Source organism: Lissotriton vulgaris, chromosome 4_1 (genome assembly GCF_964263255.1).
Source record: "Lissotriton vulgaris chromosome 4_1, aLisVul1.2, whole genome shotgun sequence".
In the NCBI taxonomy this organism is placed as follows: domain Eukaryota; kingdom Metazoa; phylum Chordata; class Amphibia; order Caudata; family Salamandridae; genus Lissotriton; species Lissotriton vulgaris.
Window position 1 is genome coordinate 525596570 of NC_141691.1, and position 27501 is coordinate 525624070.

Genomic DNA, 27501 nt, shown 5'->3' on the forward strand with positions numbered 1-27501 from the left:
AAAAATGAGAGGGAGCGCACTAAAGAAAAGTCAGTTTAGGCAACACTGACATTTTTACTAAGTTGACCCTCCCGTAGATTGACAGAGGGAGATTTTTCCACTTAGCGAAAATAAAGTTTATATCCTTTTCAATCTTTTTTAGATTAATCGAGGTAATTTTATTTAGATCTTTTACTATTTTTACCCCTAAGTATCTAAACTCCTTGGTTTCAGGGCCGTAGCTATTCTTCAGATTCCAACACATGATCTTGCTCTTATCTGCGTTTGCCATGTAACCAGAGATCTTGCCAAACTCGAGCAGTAGATTTTCTAGATGAGGGATAGAGAGATCAGGATCTATGGTGTAGATTATGATGTCATCTGCGTATAAAGCAATTTTACATTCATAATTTCCTGATTTAAAAGGCCTTATTGTATTGTTCTGCCTGTTGGCCTGCGCCAAGGGCTCAATGTATATATTAAATAACATAGGAGACAGGGGACACCCCTGTCTAGTCCCTCTCTGTTTTTTTTAAAGCTCTGGGTCAAAAAACCATTTATTAAGATTTGAGACCCATAGGTATCAGAGAACTTTACATAAGGAACAACATAGCGAGTTACAAGGTAAAATAATGTAAACATTTTTTCACAGAAATTACAAAGTAAATGACAAATCATAAGAGGCAGAGAAGGAAAAGGGGGACAGGAAAAGGAGTCTGAGAATAGGTAAGAGGGGAGAAGGGAACCTGAGGGGGGATGGCGTAAAGGCAGTCCAGCAAAAAAGAGAAAAACGTTTGAGGGTCATCAGGAGGAGTCCGGAGGGAAGAAGGAACGGACAAGGGTCAGACAAGATGGCGGGTCCGGATCATGGGAATCGACTGAGACCATCTCCAAATAAATGGCGGGATGCACAAAAGTCACAAGAATCAAGGTATTTGAGTGCTTTACATTAGGAACAGAAATAGCGAGTTACAGGGTACAATAATTTAAACAATTAGTTGCACAGTCATTACAAAGTGAGTGGAAAAATTATAGTGGGGAGAGAAGGTACAGGGGGACAAGAATAGTGTTCTGAGAGAGGGTGAGGGGGAGAGGAGGGAACCAGAGGGTGGATGGGGTTAAGGCAGACCAGAAAGAAGTTTGAGGATCGTCAAGGGAGACCGGAGGGAAGGGGGAACGGACAGAGGTCAAGCAAGATGGCGGGTCCGGGTCTTGGGTATCAACGGAGGCCAACAACAAAATGGCAGGATGCACAAAAGTCGAAAATCCATAACGAAGAACCAGAGAGCAGGATTTAAGTGCAAAGAGTCAGAGGGCGGACACAGCCACAAAATCAAAGGCGGGCGGAAGGCTGTGGAAGGCGTGTAGAGACTACTGGGGCATCGGTGTTGACAATCCGCAGGGCGTAGCTCCCGCACCCCCATACCTGGAAAGGACTCACGGGTCCCAGAAGTCGGAACTGAGGCGGAATACACCCAAGCAGATGGCCAGTATGGTGGAGGCAGCAAGGCAGCAGCGGGGACTGGGAGAGCGAACCAGCCTTAGATCGGTAGATTGCAGGCAGGAATTCGGGTCCACCGTGGCACTCACCCTCGATACAGCTCATCGCTGCAGGTGATCAGGTGTAAGGGCAGACCGCTACTCCTAGCCTGGCTGATGATGGCTGAAATGCCATAAACCGGTCCCAGGATGCTTGTTTCCGGTCCTGGGAAGACATGGCTTTGGCAGTTCGGGCTGGACTGTTCCCATGAGGCACAGGTTCAGACTGATTTGCATATGGCCATGTCTGAACTGGGGTGGCGGAGTAAGCTAAAGAATGGTGATGGATTAAACCCAGATCAGTTGACTGGGGGTGAGTGTTTGATTTGCTCAAACGCTCCGTCCATCACCCCCTTTTGTGTCGCTTTGTTCGCCCTAAGTTGGCAGGGTATGCTCAGACGTGAGTCCCTTGCTCACTTTGCCACTGGATTCAAGCTAGCCTTGCTGATGACGGCTGAAATGCCAGAAACCGGTCCCAGGATGCTTGTTTCCGGTCCAGGGAAGACATGGCTTTGGCAGTTCGGGCTGGACTGTTCCCATGAGGCACAGGGTCAGACTGATTTGCGTATGGCCATGTCTGAACTGGGGTGGCGAAGTGAGCTCAAGAATGGTGATGGATTAAACCCAGATCAGTTAACTGGGGGTGAGTGTTTGATTTGCTCAAACGCTCCGTCCATCATCCCCTTTTGTATAACTGAGACAAGTCATCAGGTTTTTGACCAATTATGACTGAAAGAGGCAGCTTGCCACAGTTGGTTTAAACAACACTGTCTTTTGCGGGTGATTGGCTTTTATATCCAGAATCATGGAGTCGGACTAGCCAGAAGGCGATAAATCACAAAGCATGTTTATAAAACTTAGAGCCACCCAAGAGCTCTAGCGATCGAAACACAAATAACGTTTTCATTAATCCTCGTACTCCAACCTTTTTCATCCTCCTCAATTTAGGACTTTACAGCCTCTTCTCAATTTTGGTGTCTCTCAGGGCAATCCACAAATGGTGTCAGACTTCTCTCTCTCAATGGGTATTGATGAAAAAGTGATAAATGAGATTGTCCTCTGCTGAACAGTAGACCCCTTGGAAATGTTAAATAGGTTACGTTGAGTTGTTTTAACCTACTGGTATATTTAATGATCTTACTGTTTCTGCTGCTTTGGAAGATCAGTTACCACAAGTTAAAATAACCCTACACAACTGCATGGAGCAAGCCTTCATTGCTCAACCCCTCCACTTCGAGACAGAGTAGTGTTAAAAGGAGTACTTGGTCGACCAGTCAGAGTGCAACAGTATCGAGGCTCAGGACATTAGTGGTAAACTTCATTAACTGACAATAATGCCCAGTATTTTATGACATCCCTGGGATCCAGAGTAAAGGCATTACATTTTGTCATCAGGTGAGACTGAAGAACAGCTTGTCATATATCAGGCTTGTAGGAAAAGAGGGCCATTTCTTGGCATGTTGCAAATTTGAAAAGCAGGAAGAGCTGGTAATATTCAATCACGTTTCAAGCTACTTTGATATGAAACTAACCTCGCTCCAGTGATGCGTGCTTATTAGAAGCAGTGACTTATGTTGTTGTTGTATAGCGCTTACTATCTCTGACGAGGCGTCAAAGCACTTTTTCGGAGAGTAGCACGCTTCTCCGGGACTCATAAAGGATTAGTGTTGAGTTAGTATAGTGAAATATGAAAGTAATTTAAGTGGTGGATAGGTTAGTAGGTTAGTCAGTTATTTTGATTCGGAAGGATAGCAGAAGGATAGAAGAGGAAAAAAGGTTTGTATTTATATAGCACTTATTACTCCGGATGGGGTGTATCAGGCAATATGATGGTGATCCTTTGCAAAATTACTCTCACAGTTGAAACATCGATTGTGATGCGATTTGGACCGTCATTGCCATCGCATAAGGGGTTTTCTTGAGATTAAATATGAAATATTTCTTTAATCTTTGATACCATATTGCTGACAGAAATTTGTTCCTTGTTTTTAGTGCTTCATTTAATACCCTTCACCTTTGCATTTTTGATACAACAGAGCAGTGCACCATCACGTGTTTCTTGTTTCTAGCAACTCATTTTGGATTATTTTTCTTCAAATATTATCATTATTGTGTTGATACGTTGTCTGTTGGTCCCTTCTTTCTTTATACATATTTAGGAGTTTGACGTAATTTATCCTTCAGGTAAAATTAAATAGATTGCTAAAATAAAATTATTCTACAAATGTCCCCGGAGGAATGACTGTTCTTTTTGGTTAGGCATAATTCACTCTCTCTGCACACATGCTCATCGACGGACATGCTCATCGACGACTCCCTCCTCATTTCTCTTGATCCCACAGCCTTGTTTGTCTCTATTAAGAAAATGAAATATAGACAGACCATTCCTATGCCCCTAGCCGTTTTTAGGTCGAAGCTCTGCAAGGCATTTTGTATTGATGTAGGGGCTTGAAGCTCTGCCTATGTCCCGCCCATCTTTTCAATTGGCTCCTGTTTCCGTCCTTGTAAAATCGTTGCTTTTCATTCCTGAATAGGCTTGTTAGTCCCTCCTTGGTACAGCCTTGTCTGCATTTGTAACCTCCCATAACGACTGGACCTTTTACTTGTCTTCTTACATGGTCTGCTTTATCTTAGCTATAAGCCCTATTTTGTTAAATGATTTGTCCCTATCCCACCCACTATGTTGGAGTACGACGCCCGTTTTTATTTTAATTACTAATGTCGGTCTGCTTCTTTCTTTCTTTATTTTAGCAGCACAGTCCACTTTAAGTGTAGCGGTTGCGTTTATTTATAAAAAAATGTTTTTGTTTACTAACGCCCAATGCGGCGGTTTGCCATTAATGGAGGCTATGCCTCTATATTTAGACAAGCCACGTCTAAAGAGAGGTGTGTGGCCACAATTGAAGTGAAAGCGCGGCATGGGGCATTTTTACAACAACAAAAAAGCATTTGTTTGTCAATTTGACAATCAGCTGCTTTTTTTTGTCAAAGCCCCAATGCCGCGGTTTCACTTTAATGTCAGCCATGCCCCTTTTTTTAGACACAGCTTGTCTAAAGAAAGGGGTATGGCCTCCATTAACGTGAAAGCGCAGCATGGGGCGCTTGGACATAAAAAATATTTGCAATGCAATAGGTCTTGCATTTGCGAGAGTTTGAGCTGTTGGCATTGTAAATGCGAGACATATTACTTTGCAAATGCTTGCTATTATTCAACTCCCTACTCCAAAATGATCACCCCACACATCCATGTATAGCAATTTCACATATGTAAGTTTTCAACTCCTCCCCTGCATATATCCACACGGTCAATTTGCTCTATGATTACCCTCCTATTCATTTCTAGTGGTTGAGGTGAAGAGATTTTAGTCTCTGTGGTCTATTGAAGCAGTTCTGAGTCTAAGTATATGGTCGATCAAATGTTGCCGAATCTCTTTATAACATGTATGCTGATTATTCAGATTGAACATTATTTTTAAAGACTATTGTGGTCCAATTTTTAGTGTATCATCAGATTGTCTCTGGAGGGGACCAGGCCTTCTTTAAATCTCTGCCCCTGTCATAGCTCAATAGTGAAGGTCGCTCCGGGTGGGCATAAAAGCTTACCTCTTGCTGCAGGCAGACCAATACAGCTTGCACTGAAGACAAGCCGTAGTGCGAGCAGTCAAACACAGTTTACATTTGTAGAAGACAGGCTGTAGGCAGAAGAGACAATCCAGCTCCATGCAAGTGAATAGGTGGCTACTGTAATTTTATGCTACTTGGTTAATGCTTCATTACATGCATGCGCCCATGTAAGGGCTCAATGAATAAAGGTGCACAAGACTTCGGGTGCCCGTGAAATTAGACAAACGTGCCAAAACTGTACGCACCGGGTGCCACCAGCGCTAGAGCCGGCTCTGTGTCTGACCAACCAAAGCAATAAAAGGTGCTCTGTCCATTTCGGGATAACTCTCTGTGTAACTGTCAACACTGTGATAAAAGAGCCTTCAAATGGCTTTCTAAGGGAAGCAACTAGGAGTCCCTCAAGAACAGCCAATGCAATACATTTTTCTCATGAATACTTCTAACTGTAGATTTTGTACTTTAGAATACTGCGCAGGTGGCAGTCTGGATCTGGAACTTTTCTCGATCAATACTCCTGCACGCCACTATGTGTGTGGCTTTCCCACTACATATCCAAAAGTAAGGTGCAAGGGTGGCATGATGCAAGTCAGTCTCCCTCTAGAGCCACGGCCGTGGAGCATATTCCCCAAATTACCCTAGTGTGTCCTGAGTTTTTTTAGCCAATGGTGATTCTGGAGTAGATTGGGACCTTCAAAGAGGCCATGCTGCAGATTTCTAGCGCTCTTCCAGTTTCCTCTGGCATGTCTTTGGACCCAGTTAACCGCATGAGCCGTACTGTCGGGTTACCAAAGGTAGATCCATCCTCTGTGCTGTATGACCTCTTGGGAACCACTTTGGGACTCATACCAATTCTGGTATAGACTTCCATCCCGGCTCTAAGACTTGTGCCAGCCCTTCCATGTCAAATCACGCTATAGATGCTGGGAGAGGATCTGGTTAAGAGTCCAATGGCAGACAAGGAATCGACTTCAGCACAATCTCTACTGCTGTTGCATTACAAGATTAAAAAAGTACAACAGTACTCACAACAGGTCAAGTACAAAAGGAACATCCTTAAGGAAATTCTGTAGCTCGGGCCAGCCACATCTGAGCCCCAGCTCTACTTTAATGAGGCCCTCGCCAATACCTTTAAGGGCACTTGGTCAAAGCTCAGTTCCTGCCTGCTAGTAAATAGGCAGGTGCCCACGCACCACAGGCAGCTCTTGGGCTGGGTTCCCTGGTTTTCTTAATAAGCACCCTACCGCAGAGAGCCTGGTCATTCAGGCTACAACCAGTAAGGCGGGGGTACTAGAGAGCCCACGGCAAGATGGCTGCCCCTTAGTGCAGCTCTGCCAGCTGGAAGCTCAATCTGCTCATAATCCTGCCAAAAGGCATGAATGCCTCCTGAATGTTGACAGCCATGCACATTGAGAGCAGAGGAGACAAATGTCCTAAAAGATTGAGCCCTGGGGCTGTAAATGGTGCAAATAGAGGGTAGTGGCATGTTTGGTCAATGACAGCGGGCCGAGATATCGGTGTACTCAATGATGGCCCATCACAGCAATCTGGCAGCATAGAGGCGAAACACAAGCAGCTGCATTGGCGGGGACTACACCTGCATGCTGATCGGTCCCAATGAACTAGACTGTAAGTGTGCAGTGCCAAGGACTACAGAATCATTCGATGAAGCAGAAGACCTGATCCGCCAGGGGGTCTACGGGGCCAGTTTGGTGAGAGCCGGTGATGGCCGGGGCCTAGAACCCAATGAATTGATTGAGAGGCTCCAGACTGAAGGTGAATGAACGGGCATGGTTTGCAGCATGGGCCTGAGCATAGGAAAGTTAGTGAAGGGAAACATTTTAACATCATGCGCTCTATGACCCAACACTCCTGCACTTTGGGCCTGAATTTGGGAAGCCTAGACTTGACTAGACTACCAGACATTGAAACAGATATTGGTGTAGAATCTCACGTTGACCCCTGTGCCTGCCTGCTGTGATGGTCTGCTGTGAACTATTGGAGCACTGCATCTCAGCACAAGAGCGCTGTGGTCAGGAGCATCTGTCCCACACAGAATTGGGCCAGGAGTATATGTAGACATGAGGAAAACATATTGTACGTTAAATCCAAACTCGGGGGTTGGGATACGCACTCCGTTTTCTTCAACAATAGTTCTTAGCAAGTGGGTGGTGCCCGTGGGGTGGAACCCTCTGTACAAGGGTTGGAGAGAACAGATATGATGCACTCTTTCCTCAAAAAAAGTGTCTCCCCAGGGCACTCTAAAGCAACTTTTTCCAAATAATTTTCAAAGGCTTGGTATTAGGTTCTTCATATCTTTTAATTTTCTTTTTAAACATGTAGTTCATTTAATCTTAGCATGATTCATCTCATGTTTTTTAGCATTTCAACTTGTTGGCCCAATGCATTTCGGGCATAGCCCTTCTTCGGGGGCCCTGTGTACAAAATGATATAAATACGGTATCACAAAGCAAATTCATCAACATGTCTTTTTAAATTTCACATTTGTTCATATACAGAGGAGGAGCATAGTCAGTGTTTATAATGTCACAAGATGTTTGTGACTACGATGGTGTTAACGTGGAGAGTGTGTTTAAAAAGACTGAAGAGGTGATAGTAGGTACATGCCACAGTGGTGAGAAAGAAGGGTGTAAGGTGAACGGAATATTCAACGAACACGGTGCTCAGAAAAGTGCTCTGTGTCTCCGATTTAATCTGACCTGTAATGAGACAGTGAATGCCTCGTAGTTCTTGGCGGGTAACGTGAGTCTGCAGAAAAGAGGATATACTGTCAAACTACGTATCTCCGTAGTAAACGAATATTAATTAATTTAAGCTGAGGTTAGCGGCTTACCGAACGGTATACGCACGTCGTGGAAATTCAGCCGGCGAGTTGCGTTCAAATGGTAAACAGAATTCCGAGAACTCTGAAATATATGCTCATAGCTGATTGGTTCAGCTCACGTTAAGCTCGTTTGATCGTAAAACTGCTGTGATTGGTTAAATCATGTCCACGTGTGTAAACAAACTCGTGATCGGTAAACGTCTTATGTTGGAGTTGTTCACGATAACGTAAAAGCTTTTGTTCACGTTAAAATTCACGTAAACCAGAGTGGACATGTTTGAATTCCGATATTTAAGTGTAATCATCGGTGGTAATGAATCGATGTGTGCTGAAGATATTCGCGTTAATATCAAAGCTGGAGTTGTTCACGTTAGAATTAACGTGACACAGTGCAGAATGTTTGAATGTCATTGTCTTAAGTGTAGTCTCACAGTGATAGTGATCAATATTTTACAAAAACTGTTGAAAGAGTAGTGGCATGTAAATAACAAAGTACATAATTGTTCACAATTTAAAATTATCATCAGTCTACTGTGCTCTAAATAATAAATGTAACATAGCAAGTAATTACATTGCTAACACTTCTTATAATTCACCACGTTACTATCATGTATTATGCCTGAAACTTTCAGAACAGATGTTTGAGAATGGTTATTCTCTGTACACTGACTTAATTTTTCTGTAGTAGTGAGTTACAGATAACAGCTATATTCCAAACGTTCATTAAGCCCTCTCGGAGCTATCGACGATAATTGATTTATCCAATAAAGTTCACGCCTTAATAGGTATTGGTCATTGTCTCTTCCTGGAAGTTGCGGTACCATCTCTAAAATGCAAAACTTCAATTGACTTGGGTTATGTTGATGGTCATTAAAATGTGTTGCCACAGTTGATTTAGTGGATTTAAGTCTGATGTTACTTCGGTGTTCCGTTAGTCTGGTCTTTATTTTCCTTGAAGTTTTGCCCACGTATGGAAGTCCACATGGGCATTTGAGCATGTAGATTAGATTGGTACTATCGCAGGTGCCGTTAACTTTTAATTTGATTTTGTTACCTCTCGATGGATGGTCAATTTCATTTCCTTTTATTATTGCATTACAGCTGCCGCAATTGTAACATGGCAATGTGCCTTTGTAAGATTTTGTAGGCTCTGGACGTTTGGGTTTTAAAAGTTCTTTGAGATTTTTTGTTCTTTCATATGCAAATCTGGGATTTGTAGAGAAAATTCCTTTAAAGTCTTCCTCTAAGGCCAGTAGCGGCCAATGTTTCAGGATGGTTTTTTTAAACATTGTAGCTTCTTGTGGAGTATTTCGAAATAAACACTGATCTTTGCTCTTCCTTTGGACTAGATGGTGTCAACAGTTGTTGTCTGTTTATTTGTTTTGTCCTATCCACTGCTAGTTCCAGTGTGGCTTCCGGATATCCTCGATCTTTGAATTTTTTAATCATTTGCTCCTTTTGGTCTTCATATAGTTCCTGAGAGGAGGCAATGCGTTTTACGCGTAGTAGTTGAGAAAATGGGAGATGCTTTTTTAGAGACGCTTGGTGGAAACTCTGGTAGTGCAGTAGGTTATTTTTATCCGTTGGTTTCTGGAATACTGTTGTCAATAATTTGTCTTGTTCCTTAATGATTAACACGTCTAAGAATGACAACTGCTTGTTGTTAATGTTGTGAGTAAATTGTATTCGGTCATTCACTTTGTTGAGTTGTTCAATGGCTAATAAAAGTTGATCTGTTGATCCTCTCCATAATAGGAAAATATCGTCTATGTATCTCTTGTACAGTATGAGGTTTTCTTTCCAAATTTGTTGTGTCAAAATGTGCTCTGATTCGAAATGATACATAAAGATGTTGGCATATGCCGGGGCGGCACAATTTCCCATTGAGGTACCATTGCTCTGTGCAAAAAATTCATTTTTCCATTCAAAATAACTGTGGAATAATGTGAAGTGCATCAGTTCCATGATTAGCAGTTTCAAATCTTCGTCTAGTTCACTGTTGAGTAGAATGTTCTCTAGTGCTGTTAAACCTAGCTCGTGGGGTATCGAAGTGTATAATGATTTGACATCGATACTGGTGAGGATCATATCAGTAGTGAATGAAGTTTTGTGAGCATCCAGAGTATTCAGAAAATGGGTTGTGTCCTTGAGATACGTAGGAATCTGTTGCACCAATGGTTGTAAGTGTCGGTCAATGAATTTGCCTACAGGTTCATGAATAGAATTGATGGTAGAGACAATGGGCCGGAAAGGTGGTACTGTTGGGTGCTTATGTATCTTAGGAATCATGTAAATGTAGGGTATTGCTGGATTTTGTCTGATTAGATATTGTTTTTCTTTGTTACCAATGGTTCCTTGATCAATTGCTTTCTCGATGATTGTCATCAGGACTTTCTTGTAGTCATTCGTAGGGTCTGTTATCCAAGGAGGAATGGGATGAAGTACTAGTGGATGTAAACAAACAATTGGATGCCTACACTAAGGAGATAAATGATCGCAAAATTCGAAAAGAGATTCTACAGACTATAGAACAGGTGAAGTTTACAATTGGGCCGACATATACGCCCGGAGGCGTCAGCAAAAACCTCAATATCAATCTTCAGATGAAACAGCATCGGATGATTCACATCCAAATAGGAGAGACCGTTCTACTGCAAGGAATGCTCCTAGATCAAGAGATGAAATTCAAACATCAGATTCAAGTGAACAACAAACAGCATCCGCCTCAACCACATCGGATCCTTTTTTAGAAAGAGGCCAGGCGCGCCCAAAAGAACCAGGAGGGGCAGGAGCAGGAACCACAAAAGGACAACAAGCAGAGAGCGTAGCACGGAACACCAGGAGTCAAAGGAGTTAGTTATCAACATCTCCAGCTACAACATTGATAAATTCCAATTGAAAACCTTACAAAAAGGCACTTCATTCGTACCCACCTATCATTCCAACCTATTGGAAATACAAATTTGTGTGTATAAATTCCTGAGGAATTTACGACTTCGACATTTTTTCTCAAACGTGGTAGAGAGACCAATTACCGACACAGAACCAAATAAGTTGATGGGACTAAGGAACCCCAGCCGCTTTGTAGCACCAGTAAGCCACAAGGTACTGGATGCTTTTGAGAAAATTGTTAACCAAGATCTAATAAAAATCTTCAAAGCTCCAAGACCCAAAAGAACAAACATTACGCAAAAAGAGAGGCAGGCCATACAAAATTTGGCGGAAAACAAAAACTTAACCATAAAACAGGCTGATAAGGGCGGCGCCCTTATAATTATGGATACTGACTTCTATGAAAAGAATGTGAATGAACACGTCAATGACGCTAATACTTATACGAAACTAAGGGCAGACCCTACGAATGACTACAAGAAAGTCCTGATGACAATCATCGAGAAAGCAATTGATCAAGGAACCATTGGTAACAAAGAAAAACAATATCTAATCAGACAAAATCCAGCAATACCCTACATTTACATGATTCCTAAGATACATAAGCACCCAACAGTACCACCTTTCCGGCCCATTGTCTCTACCATCAATTCTATTCATGAACCTGTAGGCAAATTCATTGACCGACACTTACAACCATTGGTGCAACAGATTCCTACGTATCTCAAGGACACAACCCATTTTCTGAATACTCTGGATGCTCACAAAACTTCATTCACTACTGATATGATCCTCACCAGTATCGATGTCAAATCATTATACACTTCGATACCCCACGAGCTAGGTTTAACAGCACTAGAGAACATTCTACTCAACAATGAACTAGACGAAGATTTGAAACTGCTAATCATGGAACTGATGCACTTCACATTATTCCACAGTTATTTTGAATGGAAAAATGAATTTTTTGCACAGAGCAATGGTACCTCAATGGGAAATTGTGCCGCCCCGGCATATGCCAACATCTTTATGTATCATTTCGAATCAGAGCACATTTTGACACAACAAATTTGGAAAGAAAACCTCATACTGTACAAGAGATACATAGACGATATTTTCCTATTATGGAGAGGATCAACAGATCAACTTTTATTAGCCATTGAACAACTCAACAAAGTGAATGACCGAATACAATTTACTCACAACATTAACAACAAGCAGTTGTCATTCTTAGACGTGTTAATCATTAAGGAACAAGACAAATTATTGACAACAGTATTCCAGAAACCAACGGATAAAAATAACCTACTGCACTACCAGAGTTTCCACCAAGCGTCTCTAAAAAAGCATCTCCCATTTTCTCAACTACTACGCGTAAAACGCATTGCCTCCTCTCAGGAACTATATGAAGACCAAAAGGAGCAAATGATTAAAAAATTCAAAGATCGAGGATATCCGGAAGCCACACTGGAACTAGCAGTGGATAGGACAAAACAAATAAACAGACAACAACTGTTGACACCATCTAGTCCAAAGGAAGAGCAAAGATCAGTGTTTATTTCGAAATACTCCACAAGAAGCTACAATGTTAAAAAAACCATCCTGAAACATTGGCCGCTACTGGCCTTAGAGGAAGACTTTAAAGGAATTTTCTCTACAAATCCCAGATTTGCATATGAAAGAACAAAAAATCTCAAAGAACTTTTAAAACCCAAACGTCCAGAGCCTACAAAATCTTACAAAGGCACATTGCCATGTTACAATTGCGGCAGCTGTAATGCAATAATAAAAGGAAATGAAATTGACCATCCATCGAGAGGTAACAAAATCAAATTAAAAGTTAACGGCACCTGCGATAGTACCAATCTAATCTACATGCTCAAATGCCCATGTGGACTTCCATACGTGGGCAAAACTTCAAGGAAAATAAAGACCAGACTAACGGAACACCGAAGTAACATCAGACTTAAATCCACTAAATCAACTGTGGCAACACATTTTAATGACCATCAACATAACCCAAGTCAATTGAAGTTTTGCATTTTAGAGATGGTACCGCAACTTCCAGGAAGAGACAATGACCAATACCTATTAAGGCGTGAACTTTATTGGATAAATCAATTATCGTCGATAGCTCCGAGAGGGCTTAATGAACGTTTGGAATATAGCTGTTATCTGTAACTCACTACTACAGAAAAATTAAGTCAGTGTACAGAGAATAACCATTCTCAAACATCTGTTCTGAAAGTTTCAGGCATAATACATGATAGTAACGTGGTGAATTATAAGAAGTGTTAGCAATGTAATTACTTGCTATGTTACATTTATTATTTAGAGCACAGTAGACTGATGATAATTTTAAATTGTGAACAATTATGTACTTTGTTATTTACATGCCACTACTCTTTCAACAGTTTTTGTAAAATATTGATCACTATCACTGTGAGACTACACTTAAGACAATGACATTCAAACATTCTGCACTGTGTCACGTTAATTCTAACGTGAACAACTCCAGCTTTGATATTAACGCGAATATCTTCAGCACACATCGATTCATTACCACCGATGATTACACTTAAATATCGGAATTCAAACATGTCCACTCTGGTTTACGTGAATTTTAACGTGAACAAAAGCTTTTACGTTATCGTGAACAACTCCAACATAAGACGTTTACCGATCACGAGTTTGTTTACACACGTGGACATGATTTAACCAATCACAGCAGTTTTACGATCAAACGAGCTTAACGTGAGCTGAACCAATCAGCTATGAGCATATATTTCAGAGTTCTCGGAATTCTGTTTACCATTTGAACGCAACTCGCCGGCTGAATTTCCACGACGTGCGTATACCGTTCGGTAAGCCGCTAACCTCAGCTTAAATTAATTAATATTCGTTTACTACGGAGATACGTAGTTTGACAGTATATCCTCTTTTCTGCAGACTCACGTTACCCGCCAAGAACTACGAGGCATTCACTGTCTCATTACAGGTCAGATTAAATCGGAGACACAGAGCACTTTTCTGAGCACCGTGTTCGTTGAATATTCCGTTCACCTTACACCCTTCTTTCTCACCACTGTGGCATGTACCTACTATCACCTCTTCAGTCTTTTTAAACACACTCTCCACGTTAACACCATCGTAGTCACAAACATCTTGTGACATTATAAACACTGACTATGCTCCTCCTCTGTATATGAACAAATGTGAAATTTAAAAAGACATGTTGATGAATTTGCTTTGTGATACCGTATTTATATCATTTTGTACACAGGGCCCCCGAAGAAGGGCTATGCCCGAAATGCATTGGGCCAACAAGTTGAAATGCTAAAAAACATGAGATGAATCATGCTAAGATTAAATGAACTACATGTTTAAAAAGAAAATTAAAAGATATGAAGAACCTAATACCAAGCCTTTGAAAATTATTTGGAAAAAGTTGCTTTAGAGTGCCCTGGGGAGACACTTTTTTTGAGGAAAGAGTGCATCATATCTGAAAACATATTGTAGCCAGACATGTCTCACCTTTGAAACCAGGCACGCTGCTAGGCCCTCACAGGATGCGCTATCAGACCATGAGCGAGAAATGGCACCTCAGGGTGTATTTGCACTGGAAACCAGTCTGCTGGCTATGCAACAGAGTTTACAGTTCATTTATGAGAAAACTGACCAGTTAAATTTGTGCATTGACCACATGTCGATTAAATTGTACAAGCAGACCGCACGAATCACAGCAGCTGAGCAGCACTTCTCGGCTACAGAAGATGATCTATAATCAGTTAGCACAAAATGTTTAAATATGGTCAAAGGTACTTGCAGTCATGCAGGTAGAAAATGAGGATTTAGAAGCACGTTTACGCCGCAATAACCTAAGCATTACTGGGGTTCCTGAATCCACCAACACAGGCATAATGGAGCACTAGGGGGAGACTTTTCTAACCACAGTCTTCAGCTCTGAAAATCTGTCACACCTGCTGGTAATGGAAAGAGTGCACTGGTCCATCATGGTGCGACCATCCGAAGGGGCGCCCCTGCACGTGATAATAGCGATACTACTAAACTATATAATCTGGGATGCAGTACTCCAGCTGGCATGTGAGAAGGATCTCGCATACCGGGGTAACAACATAGCCTTCTTCCCAAAATTCACAACAGTGGTGTAGGCGGCCAGCAATGAACTTCTACCTGTCAAGAAGAAACTTAAAAAAGCTGAAAAAAACCTACGCTGTGCCCTACGCAGCATGCCTACGCACAGACCATCACAGAACTTATATTTGCGACCTCTGGGCGGCAATGGAGTTTCTTAAGACACTCACTCAGAAAGGCACGATCAGTCTGAAGTTTACATGGAGGACAGCTGCAACTGATTTTGTGCAAACATATTGGAAATTTGAACTGCTGGTTTGTCTCTGCTCGCGCTAAGTGGGCCTTAAGTAGAAACGATATGGACCGACCTCCACAGTTTACCCTGCCCTTGACTCTCTCAACGACTACACTGGCCGTTACACAGCTGTTCCTCCTGGCCACCTTCGTACATCTGAAGAGAACTAGGACTCTGAAGGCCCCTGTGGGGGAGCAGCACAAATGTTATTACTGTGTGGTAAAACTAAGGTTGCTGAGATGTATAATTTCATGTTTTTGCTTACGATTCTTTTTTTTCTTAGGTTGTGGGACTACCTCTGGCATGATTGTAATGCTGAAGTGGGTGTTGATTGTTTATTGTTTACGTTGCCATTACTGTGCTGCTAAATGCTGTCCTAATTCTGTGTATCGTACATTACTCAAAATGGCCTACAGTGCAACCACTGTTCATATGGCATCAGGATGGCCCGATCTAAGGACATATATCTCTCCTGACCTGAAATGTGCGGGGGCTTGAATACCGCCATAAAACTCAGCAGGTACTCTCATATTTAGATAAGCACAATATACAGGTTGCATTCCTGCAAGAGGTACATTTAACATGCCGTACAGAGCTCGCTATAGATACCTGTTGAGCGGCTTATAGGATAACCTTCCCTACTACAGAGGTATCATGATTTTGGTAAAAAAGGAATATCATTTACATTCACTAATTCCGCAGAGGACGATGAGGGCCGTATGTGATAGGACAGGATAGTCTCTGTGGCACCCCTGGTGAATGCATTTGGGCCGAACATAGATGACCTTGACTTTTACAAGACTCTTTCGCGCCAACTACACTCTCTCAAACCAACAACCATTAAATACGGTGGAGACCTCAACACATATTTGGATCCTGTGCTTGACCTGTTGGCCACAACGTACTGGCATATCAAACACTCCGCCATATTTATATGCAATGGAATGTAGCAATATGGGATCTTTGATCTATGGAGACTCTGGAATCTCTCACAACATGAGGGCATGTCCATTTCCTATGTGCATGGCTCATGGATTTGTCTAGATTGTTGCTTGATGACCCGAGATGTCTGTACTTGGGTGACTGATGAGACACTCCTGCCCAGAACTCTGTCCGACCATGTGCCTGTGAAACTTGTGAACTCAATTATCATCCATGCTCCTACACAATTCACATAGAGATTTCAGGCAAGAGCACTCCTGGACCCAGTGTTCAGGTATTATTGAATACCTTGATAAGAATATTGGCTCTGAGGCTGGGACAGATACACTGCGGGAAGCAATCAGGGTCATTTGCATAAGCACATAGGCAGGCGCCTAAGGCAATACGCACAAAATTGCAGACTATAGAAATGACACTTCAGACCCTTGAAAATGATAATGAAATGCCACCCTTGCTGCCATTCGAGAGCAAATTACACATTTTAAACATATGGCATCACAGGAGCCACTTGTCTAAGTGCCATATAGCAAGAACGTATGGAGAGGGAGGACGCCAAGGATGTAGTCTGCCTGCCAAGCTGAAGTTGCCCTGGGCACATATATAAGTTGTGAAAACCACCTCCCCTGAGGGTACCGAACATTACAACACCCCTGGCATACTGCTCAGCTTCATGGACTTCCAAACACGCCTTTATAATAGCCGAAACTTTGCTATGGCAGAAGAGATAGCAGAATACTTTGAGGATATGGACCTGTGGTGGCTGTCCTTGGCCAGCAAGAGTATTTGGTATAGCCTATTATGATTGACTAATTCAAAGACGCCATATGCTCGATCCCAAATGGCAAAGCTCCAGGTGTGCACGGCCTGACAGACAAATTCTAGAAGGCGTTCGTAGACATTCTGGCACCACACCTCTATGCAGTATATGAAGAGGTTATACTCTAAACAGACTTTGTCCCCCTTTCTAAGGGAAGCCTTTTTTATTGCACTATTAAAACCTGATAAAGTGCCAGAATACTGCAGGTCTTATCAGCCGTTGTCTCTAATCAATAGTGATGCAAAGATTCTAGCTTAGATACTGGGGACCAGGCTGCAACCACTACTCCCTAGTCTAGTATTACAGGACCAATCAGGCTTCATACCAGCTCATTAAACCACGCATAAGCTGCGCACCTTCTTCACATTATTACAGCAGCTGAACCCCTTGCTGAAGGCATCAGCAGTCCTTTTGGACGCAGTTAAAGCCTTCAATTCCATTGAATGGGAATATAAATTCACAATTCTATCCCATAAGGGGATCCCCCTAACATTTTTTATGTGGATTTTCTTACTATACACTAACCCGGTGTTAGATTTGAGGGTCTCTAGTTGACAGAGGTAGGTACCTTTGACCAAATAGGGACCCTTGCGTCTAGTCAGGGTAAGGGGGTACACTCCTAAAATACCCCTGCTCACCCCCTTGGTAGCTTGGCACGAGCAGGCAGGCTTATCTCAGAGGCAGTGTGTAAAGCATTTGTGAACACATACAGTAACCCAGTGACAGTATTTTTATATAGACTTAACACAAGACCACAAACGACAAAAATCCACAATACTGAATTTCAAAATGGTAGAAATAGCTTAGTTCTCTTTAGATGTAAAATGCAACACTTTGAGTTCAATGTACCTTTGGATGCGTAACGCTATACAATGAAAGTGTTGCAGGGAAGGTGCCTTACACACAAGAACGGTGATGCATCGGATCCCTACTGCTGCGTAGGGGATGCGTCGGTTCTTCTCCACGTGGGGAGGTGATGCCTTGGTTTCTTACTGCGCTTCTGTGGCGATGCGACCAGCAGTACCATGATGCGATTAAGATCCGGTGCAATGAAACATCTTCTTGATGCGACAACGATGCGTGCACACCCGACTGAGGCTCAACGATTCTTCTGGGCTGCGACAGTCCCTGCGACACGCTTCTCTGGTGATGCAACAGCGTCTGCTGCGACGGCGACACTCTTCTCCGGTGATTCTAGGCGCTTTGGGTGACGCGATGGCAACAGCGGCTGCGCGCTTTTCCGATGATGCAACGGCGTCTGCTGCGACGGCGACACTCTTCTCCAGTGATGCGACGACAGGGGTTGTGCCGGCGACACGCTTCTTCGTCTTGAGTCGCTCTTTCAGCTCCCAGCGACATGCAGTCTCTCAGAAGGCCCAGCTCAACAGCAGACACTTCAATTCCCAGCAAGGGAAGGCAGGGGAGCTGTTTGCTGAAGTCTGTTGTCCATGAGACTTCAGCAGGAGGCAAGCTCTATCTCAAGCCCTTGGAGATCCTTTACAAGTTGATTTGAAAGTAGCACAAAGTCCTTTCTCCTTTCTTTGGCAGTCAGGCAACCACTGCATGTAAATCCCCCAAACAGCACTCTCCTCCTCAGTTTCTCTGTTTTCTCTCCTCAGCAAAGGTTCCTCTTGTTTCCCAAAAGTGATCTAAAGTTCTTGGGTCTGGGACTCAATATTTATACTAGCAAATCCATTGTCCTCTGAAGGCAGAGGGTCCTCTGCCCAGTCCAAACTAGTTCTGTGCAGCCCTGGAGCACTTTGTTGAGAAGGCTCCTTCTTTCCTTTGACAGTGTGGGCCAGGGACATCAGACGCACCACAGGAGGTGGAGCCAGCATAGTGGAAGACAGGCAAAGCCCTATTCAGGTCCCAGGTGCACTCCTCCCACCCATTTACATGCAGATAGCTCTATTCAGCCCTGTGCTGGCTCACCCTGTCTCCTGGAATCCCCCGGCTGCCGTCACTCAAACTCCAGACAAGGAACACACAACATAGCAGACGCAGACTTGGATGGTTAAGCAAGAAAATACCTACTTTCTAAAAGTGGTATTTTCAAACATAGAATGTTAAAACCACCTTCACTAAAAGATGTATTTTATCATTCTAAGTTCAGGCATGCTAAACTCTAATTTCTAACTGGTTCCCTGAGTCAGTTAGGATTACAAGATGTTATAATCAAACTGCCCATTCTGGCCTTTGGCGAACAGGTAGCCTTGCAATAGTGAAAAACGAAAATGGCTGTAATTCACTATCAGGACATGCCACACACACCAGGGCATGTCCTACCTTTTACCTATAATGCACCCTGCCCTTGAGCCTACCATAGGGGTGACTAATATGAAGAAAAGGGAAGGTTTAGGGACTGGCAAGTGGGTGCACTTGCCCAGTCAACATGGCAGTATCAGACTGCACACAGGCTCTGCAATGGCAGACCTAAGACACACTTTTACAGGCTGCTTCTGTGAGTGGCACAACCAGTGCTGTAAGCCCACCAGCAGCATTTGGTTTACAAGCCTTGGGCACACTCAGTGCACTGTACTAGGGTCTGACAAGTAAACCAAACTAGCCAATCATGGAATCACTAATCCATACATCAATTTACCATAGGGAGCCTATGCACTTTAACACTGATCAGCGGTGGTAAAGTGCCCAGAGCCATAAAACAGCCAACAACAGGTCAGAAAAAATACAGGAGGAAGGCTAAAAGTTCAGGGATGACCCTGCAAAAAGGGCCAAGTCCAACACCTGTTAACTCAGGTGCATTTCAATGGTAACATGTCTGAGGTGATACTTATCTATAGGGGCACGTGGCAGGAATGCCCTTCATCACCGATATTATTTGCAATCCAGCAGCATGCAGCTTCCATATTACAATTCCTCCAGTGACCCCTTAGTATCTCCCTGTATGTGGATAATGAGGGGTTATACGTCAGATACCCTACCACACATCTAGCGCCCATAATACTGTAGTACATTAGGTTTGAGTGATACTCAGGCCTGAGCATTAACTGGTCGAAGTCGGTCATTTTAGCCTCTTACTTCCCTTTGGTTTGGAGCAGGGACCTTGTTAAATAATTAGGAATCTGGATCCTTAGGAATCCAGAGTTGGTGATTTGCTATAACTATGGCAGGGCTGCCTCATAGTTGGAGGACCAAGTTCAAAGATGGTCCAGGCTACTGCTGTCTTTAGCAGACAGAATAGCTGTCATGAAAATGGTAGTGCTACCCAAATGTATCTACTTATTTATTAATATTCCTATAGTTCTGCCACAGCATTTTTTCAAAACACTCCGGGCACACATGAGAATAGCATAGGAAGGGAAGCAAGGATCCATTGGGTCACGCTCACACCCCCATTTATACAGGGGGGGCGGGGTTAGTGCGCCAGGCTTGAAAGGAATATGTTACTTAGCCTGTAAATATCTGTTCTTGGAATGTAGTGCTGTAGATTCACATGCTTTCCGTAAGTTTGCCATCGGGTTGGTTACAAGTTGTTTTTGTGCCAAGAGGTTTTCTTCGATTCACAAGGCGTGTGACTCCTATGTGGTAAAGTGCCCAGAGTTAAAAAACCAGCAAAAACAAAATGCAGCACATTATCAAAAACAGAAGGTCAGCCGCAAAAACGACAGGAAAAAAACCATGCAAATGATACCAGGTCTAACAGAGATGTACAAGCCTCTCTGATGGATATGACCTTTGGTGGCTTATGCCTTTTAGGTGAAAAGATGGATTCTGCCTTGGACAACTTTAAAGAGTAGAACCACGGTGCACTACCCCTGCAAAGCAGTTTCCGCATCAGATCAAAATGTTTGGCGGCTACTCCAGAGGTCTTGTGAATAGCCAAAAATAAACTCCCCATCCAGTACAGCCATCAAACCCGTCCTTTTGAAGATGCGGGTCCGGCAGGCAGCGCACAAGTCGGCAAAGGCATAAGTCCTCCCGTTCTGCATCCCCTGCAGCAACAGCCACTTTAGTTTGCTCTTAGTGGTGCATACTGATCCTGCGGGGGTCAGGATTCAGCACTTCCTTCCAGGATGACTATCCATCACGTCTGACAGATGGGTCCTACAAATCGTTTGATGGCATGGTTGTGACCTACCATTTCTTTTTTTGCCATACCAAATCCTCTCCCACCATCACAGTGAATTTCAGAGGAACATCTGTTCATTCTGTTACAAGTAGTGTATGTGTTAATCTCCAAAGGTCGTATTGAGAGGGTTCCGGACACAGAAAGAGGATAGGACTGTTATTCTCGCTATCTCCTTGTGCTGGAGGAACATAGGAGTCTCTGATCTTTGAATGCCATCCTGCAGAAGGACAAACTCAAAATGATCACGCTGGTCCAGATCCCGTCTGTTCTGGAATTAGGCAATTAGATGGTGTCCTGGACCTGCATTAGGCATATTGTCATACACCCATCCTCCGATACCCCCAGACATTATCTGAGGTTCATGGTAGGTCAGAGGTATTTTTTGTTTGCTGCGCTCCCCTTTGGCCTCACCAGCGTCCCACTAGTGTTCACAAAAGTGATGGCGGTTGTCACTGCCCACCTTCAAAGGTCAGAGATGGCAGTTTTTCCCTACCTAGACCAGACCTGCCACAATCAGTCATAGGCCAAATCCAGAAGCCAAAGTCACACCTGACTCCTTAACAGAGGCTCCTGTTCATCATAGCTGTTCTGGATATCGTGAAGTTCGGGGCCTTCCCTCTACTACAATGAGCACAGGGCATTCAGGCTACGGCTCTGGGGTTTCTGCCTCAATCCGGGATCACCATTATATCATAATGGGGTAACCCATGAATAGTCCACGGACCTGGGTATCAATCGGTATAGCAAAACAGTTGGTCCTGGACCAATTTATATACAAATTGAATTGTTCAATATTTTCAGTTTGAAAGACACATTATAATTGCATACGATTTGCATATGGTCATACAGTACATACAAATGCCACAAATGAAAATAGATAAAATAGGCACACTCTCAACAAATACAATGGCACAAATTGATTTATGGAGAGCTGTTTTATTCACAGATACTCCTTAACTGAATAAATGGTCATATTCAAAAATCTAATATTCGATCAGTATAAAGATTGCTCCAAAAGAGGGAGAAAAAAAAGGGGGTGTGCTCATGTGTTGGCAGATAAAGTAGAGAGAAGAGGGGATTCAAAATTATATACAAGGTAGGCTTAGTTGCAAATAAATTCCAAAAACGAGGAACGGCTATAGTTTGTATTCAGACCAGTTCCTTATTAGGGCCAGCCCCATACAGGTTGTTTCAGATATTGTTCTTGATTAAAAATAGGGAGGAGGAATTGGTGTCTAGTCAGTTCCCCAGGTTAGATACGTTTATCAAAAATAGACTAGGACACTTGTAACTACGTTACGAAAGGTTCTCTAGATAACCCTCATAAACGCTATTTTTCGTGTTGTGTGGTTTATCTTGGTTCTCCGCCCCACATAGACGTTGTGGCATTTATCATTGGGTGATCTATTGTGCTACATGCCAGCCTCAAGCCTGAGGTCACCTCTGGAGTAGCGTCATATCTCTGGACACTGCTACGCTACTCCAGAGGTGACCTCAGACTTGAGGCTGGCATGTAGCACAATAGATCACCCGATGATAAATGCCACAACGTCTATGTGGGGCGGAGAACCAAGATAAACCGCACAATACCAAACATAGCGTTTATGAGGGTTATCTAGAGAACCTTTCGTAAAGTAGTTACAAGTGTCCTAGTCTACTTTTGATAAATGTTTCAGATATTGTTCATATTTCTTTTAAAACGAGCTGCACAGAGAAACATCATCTGTGGAATGGGCGGACTGGGGGAAGGAAGGGGTACAGGTCCACGTGGGGGGTGGATGTCGACGTTTCGACCCTGGTACAATGAGGGTCATTCACAACCTCAGCTGGCAGGCCTTCATCAGGACAGGGGGAGGAAGGGGCAACCTATGTAAGTAGGTATGGTCTGGCCACTGCCCCCAAATGGTGGGTCGTCCGTATGTAAATTAAAGGAGTCACATGTATGGAATGTTGAATGCTAACAGCTCCTAGTTAATGGTGAGTCAATTGCCCAAGGCCGATCTTAATCCGACGTTCAGGAGCCCCTCGCGCCAGCAGTGTCTTGGCGGGTGAGCTAAATAGAGTATCGACCAGAAAGTGTTTTAAAGAAGGTAGGTAACTTGTTAAACACTCAGTTACAAAATCAATGACTGTTTGATGATTCACATGAAGAGGTGAGATTTGCTTCAGTATTTCTCGATAGTAAATATTCCGCAGCTGCCAGGGAAATTAATCTCAGAGGGTGTGCTTTGCTACTAATCTGTAAGCAAATGAGTAACGTGCATAGTGCAAGTCATGTAAATCTTTTCTGAAACCTCCTTACTGCTTGTAATGCGTTTCTTCTTTTTAAGCAAGGGATGTTATAGAGACTACCTACTGACTCCCGTGCTCCACAGCAATTACACATTTTTCCTCCGTCATGAATAAGAGATATCTAAAACGCTTAAAGTGCATGGAATTAGGAATTCACATGAAGTGCTACTTACCCAGTGTTGTGCAAAGTCACAGTCTCTTGCTTCACTTGAGAGACAGGAAAGGTAAACAGGGACTGTTCTTGTGTTAGTTTGCAAAACTGCTGTGCGGGTGTGGGTGATAGTCGCTCCTTCTTTATAGGTTGTGTTTTCATTGGTTGGCTTTGAGGGGGTGGAGTCTTGTGAGAATTGGGGAGTGTATCTGGAGATCCACTCCTTGAATTTTGAGGGTGTGTGTTGGAATGATGATTTCCAGGGCTTTTAGCAGGCACCGAGTCAGGTGGATCATCCTCAATCACAATCAGGTCTTTGGGCATTTCTTTGAATTGATAGACCAGTCTCTGCCCTTCAACTTTTGCCAGGATCCCGCGTTGATAATAGTACCTGCAGAAAACAAATATGTCTGTTAATGGGAGGTATCAGTGATTTAAGTGGGATCTTCACTCAAACTACATATTCCAGGGCTCACATGTTTAATGCATCAATATTTCATGAAGCACGTCCGCTTTCTTTTATATAGCAGGTACCATTTCTTCGCCTATAAGGAAGTTGCTAGATATGGTTTCTTAGCAAACCGGGCTGCACTAAAAGAAATATACCTTTAAAGCACTGGAGGTGCTTATTCATTCATCCCTACACATATTTAAAGACTTTCTATAGTTGACAGACCACCAGGTAATCCAATAGTTAGAGAACCCAAAATCAGCTTCCTTTTAAGATTCAAGTCACTTCATCAAAAGATCACACACAGAATGCAATGCTGATGAGCAATCAGGATTGTAATTGTTTCAGCAGCTTTGCCTAATATAAATACAAAGCAAGATAACTACTAGGACTTTTACATGTCTTCCACTTTAAACATCTAATATACAATTCAATATATTTCTTCTATTGGAGTCAAGGTGACCTTGCAGATGTTCTGTAGACTCAACCTCATCTGACAACAGAAACATTTTCCCTCCGCCTGCCGCAGAACATATATTACTTATTTTTAGGTTTTATCAACTGCTGCACATCGCCTTATAGTTATTTCAGAATGGTCTATGTATTGCATTGTATTGTAATTGCATTTATATAGCTCTTACTACCCCTGACGAGGCGTCAAAGCGTTTTTTCGTCGAGTACCACGCTACTCCGGCACCCAGAGGATTAGTGTTGAATTAGTATAGTGAAACATGCAAGCACATTTTAAGTGGTGGATAGGTTAGTCAGTTATTTGGATTTGGAATGATAGCAGAAAGATAGAGGAGGACAAAGGTTTGTATTTATATAGTGCTTGTTGATGCACGCTATTCAGGAAGCCAATAAAGGATTAGTGGTGAATTAATATAGTGAAATATGAAGTAATTTCAGTGGTAGATATTAGTCAGTTACTTGGAGTGAGAAGGATAGCAGAGGGATAAAAAGGGGAAGAAAGATTTGCATTCATATAGCACTTGTTACCTATGATGGGTGTTGAATCGCTTTTCTGGTGAGTAGCACGCCACTCCGGAACCCATAAAGGGTTAGTGTTGAAAATTAGTATAGTATAAATATGAAGTAATTTGAGTAGTGGATATGGTATTCAGTTATTTGGGTTGTATATTAGTATCGTTGAATAGGGAATTTAAGAAGTGAACATGTTAGTCTTTTAATTTTGATTGACAAGGATAGTGGAGGGATAAAAGAGTGAAGGATTGTTTTCTTTCATTTCTTTTTAAAGGTCTTAGCAGTAGGAGGAGGCTTTTGGATGAGTAAAAAGGAGTTTTGGAGGGGAGGAGTCAAAGGGAAGAGTTTAGAAAGGTTTGTTTTAGGGGATCGGTATAGTAAAAAAAGTTGTCAGATGATGCAAGGAGGGGTAGAGTAGGAGAGAGTCTAGAAAGGGTTATTTTGGCGATCATAGTAGTGGTATGGGGTTTGGGATAAATGAGAGAGTGGATGTAGAGGATGCATTGATAAATGTATAGGATGAGAGATAGGGTAGTGCATTGGAAGAAGTAGTAGAAAGAAGTTTGAGATGAGTCATGAGGTTGGGCTAGAAGATATATTGGGCGAAGTATAGGCTGAGAAATAGGGTAGTGCATTGGAAATGCTAAATTAGAAGAAAGTGATAAATATATAGATCCATAAGTACATTGAAAATATGTAGATACATAAAGGAGGTAAGTATATGTAGATTAAAGATATTGATAGAGGCACAGGATGAGAAATAGGGTAGTGCATTGGATATGCTTTTTCAGGAGAAACACACAGATACAAGTACATGGAAGGTACATAGATGCACAATGGAAGTATGTACATGTAGACCAAAGATGATTTTAATTATTTATTATTATTTTTTCTCTTAACAACATAAAATTATTTTACATTTTTATACAAAGTAATACACAAAGATAAGTACATATCTATTGTGAAAACAAATGCTTATATACAGAGGGATATGCTGTAAATTTCTGTTTGCGTATGGTGCTTATGTGGGGAAGAGCCAAATCTTGAGAAGTTTTCTGAAGATAAGGTGGTTGTCGGTGGACCTTATGTTGGGGGGGTAAAGAGTTCCATAGTTTGGCTGCTTTAACAGAGAAGGATGTGCCACCCATTGTTTTTTTCTAGTATGGTGGGATTTTGAGGCGAGATGCTTCTTTAGAGTGGAGGTTCCTTTGTTGAATGTGTATGGTGATTTTATTCCTGATGAAGAGTGGTCCTATTCCATGTATTGCTTTGTGGGTGATACAAAGCAGCTTGAACGTGGATTTTCTGGCAACCGGTCACCAATCCAGGGCTTTCAAGGCAGGGGAGATATGGTCTCGCGGTTTGATATGCAAGAGTAGTCTGGCAGCCGAGTTCTGAATCCGTTGTAGTCTTTTAATGGTCGTTAAAGGTGATCCAAGGTATAAGCTATTGGCGTAATCGAGTTTGGACAGAACAAGGGAGAAGGTAGCTTGGACCTTGTGTGGAAATCCCAAATGAGGGAAAATGTGTTGCAGGGTTTTTATAGTAGCAAATCTTGATCTTGCTAGTTTATCCATTTGGGCATTCATCGACAGCTTGGAGTCCATGGTCATTCTGAGGTTTCTTACTTCCTTCGATACTTTAGGCAGTGAGCCCAGTTCATCAGGCCATGCGGCAAACGGGTTGTAATGTTTCCAATCGCCACACGTGAGTATTTCAGTTTTTAAAGCATTCAATATGAGATGGCTCAAAGTCATCCACTGGGCTGGACTGTTCCCATGAGGCACAGGGTCAGACTGATTTGCATAAGGCCATGTCTGAACTAGGGTGGCTGAGTGGGCTAAAGAATGGTGATGGATTAAACCCAGATCAGTTGACTGGGGGTGAGTGTTTGATTTTCTCAAACGCTCCGTCCATCATCCCCTTTTTTTCGCTTTGTTCGCCCTAAGTTGGTAGGGTATGCTCAGATGTGAGTCCCTTGCTCACTTGGCCACTGGATTCAAGATAGCCTGGCTGATGAGGATTATGAATCCGAAACCGGTCCCAGGATGCTTGTTTCCGGTCCAGGGAAGACATGGCTTGGCAGTTCGGGCTGGACTGTTCCCAAGAGGCACAGGGTCAGACTGATTTGCATATGGCCATGTCTGAACTGGGTGGCTGAGTGGGCTAAAGAATGGTGATGGATTAAAGCCAGATCAGTTGACTGGGGGTGAGTGTTTGATTTGCTCAAACGCTCCGTCTATCATCTCCTTTTGTTTCGCAATAAAGTAGAATGGCATGGGGATGTGAAAGGTTTTATGATAATTTCTTTACTTTCATATCTTCTATGCACACAGATGATTTCGTATCAGTATCTTAATCTTCTATTTCGAGAGTTTAGAAGCAGTTTTAAGGTATTTTAGGGTTTCTCGTTGATAAAAAAGTGTCTAATATTTTATATTTATCTCTTTCCATGCACTTCATTGCTTCGTTTTACTCGAGAGAAAATGTCCCCCCAAGTGTCACCCA

At 42.7% G+C, this 27501-nt stretch overlaps 1 protein-coding gene across 2 annotated transcripts in view; it reads right to left on the minus strand.

The window, feature by feature from the left end:
• Nucleotides 1–27501, minus strand: part of LOC147721189 (ETS-related transcription factor Elf-1-like) — a 263214-nt gene that overhangs the window by 24227 nt on the left and 211486 nt on the right. For both annotated transcript variants that reach the window (XR_015309863.1, XM_086964672.1), the window contains one exon: nt 23581–23949. Coding sequence is in view for 1 of the 2 variants with exons in the window: in XM_086964672.1 (XP_086820798.1) it covers nt 23581–23949 (369 nt within the window). In the remaining variant the exon portion in view is untranslated. The remainder of the gene's footprint in view (nt 1–23580; nt 23950–27501) is intronic.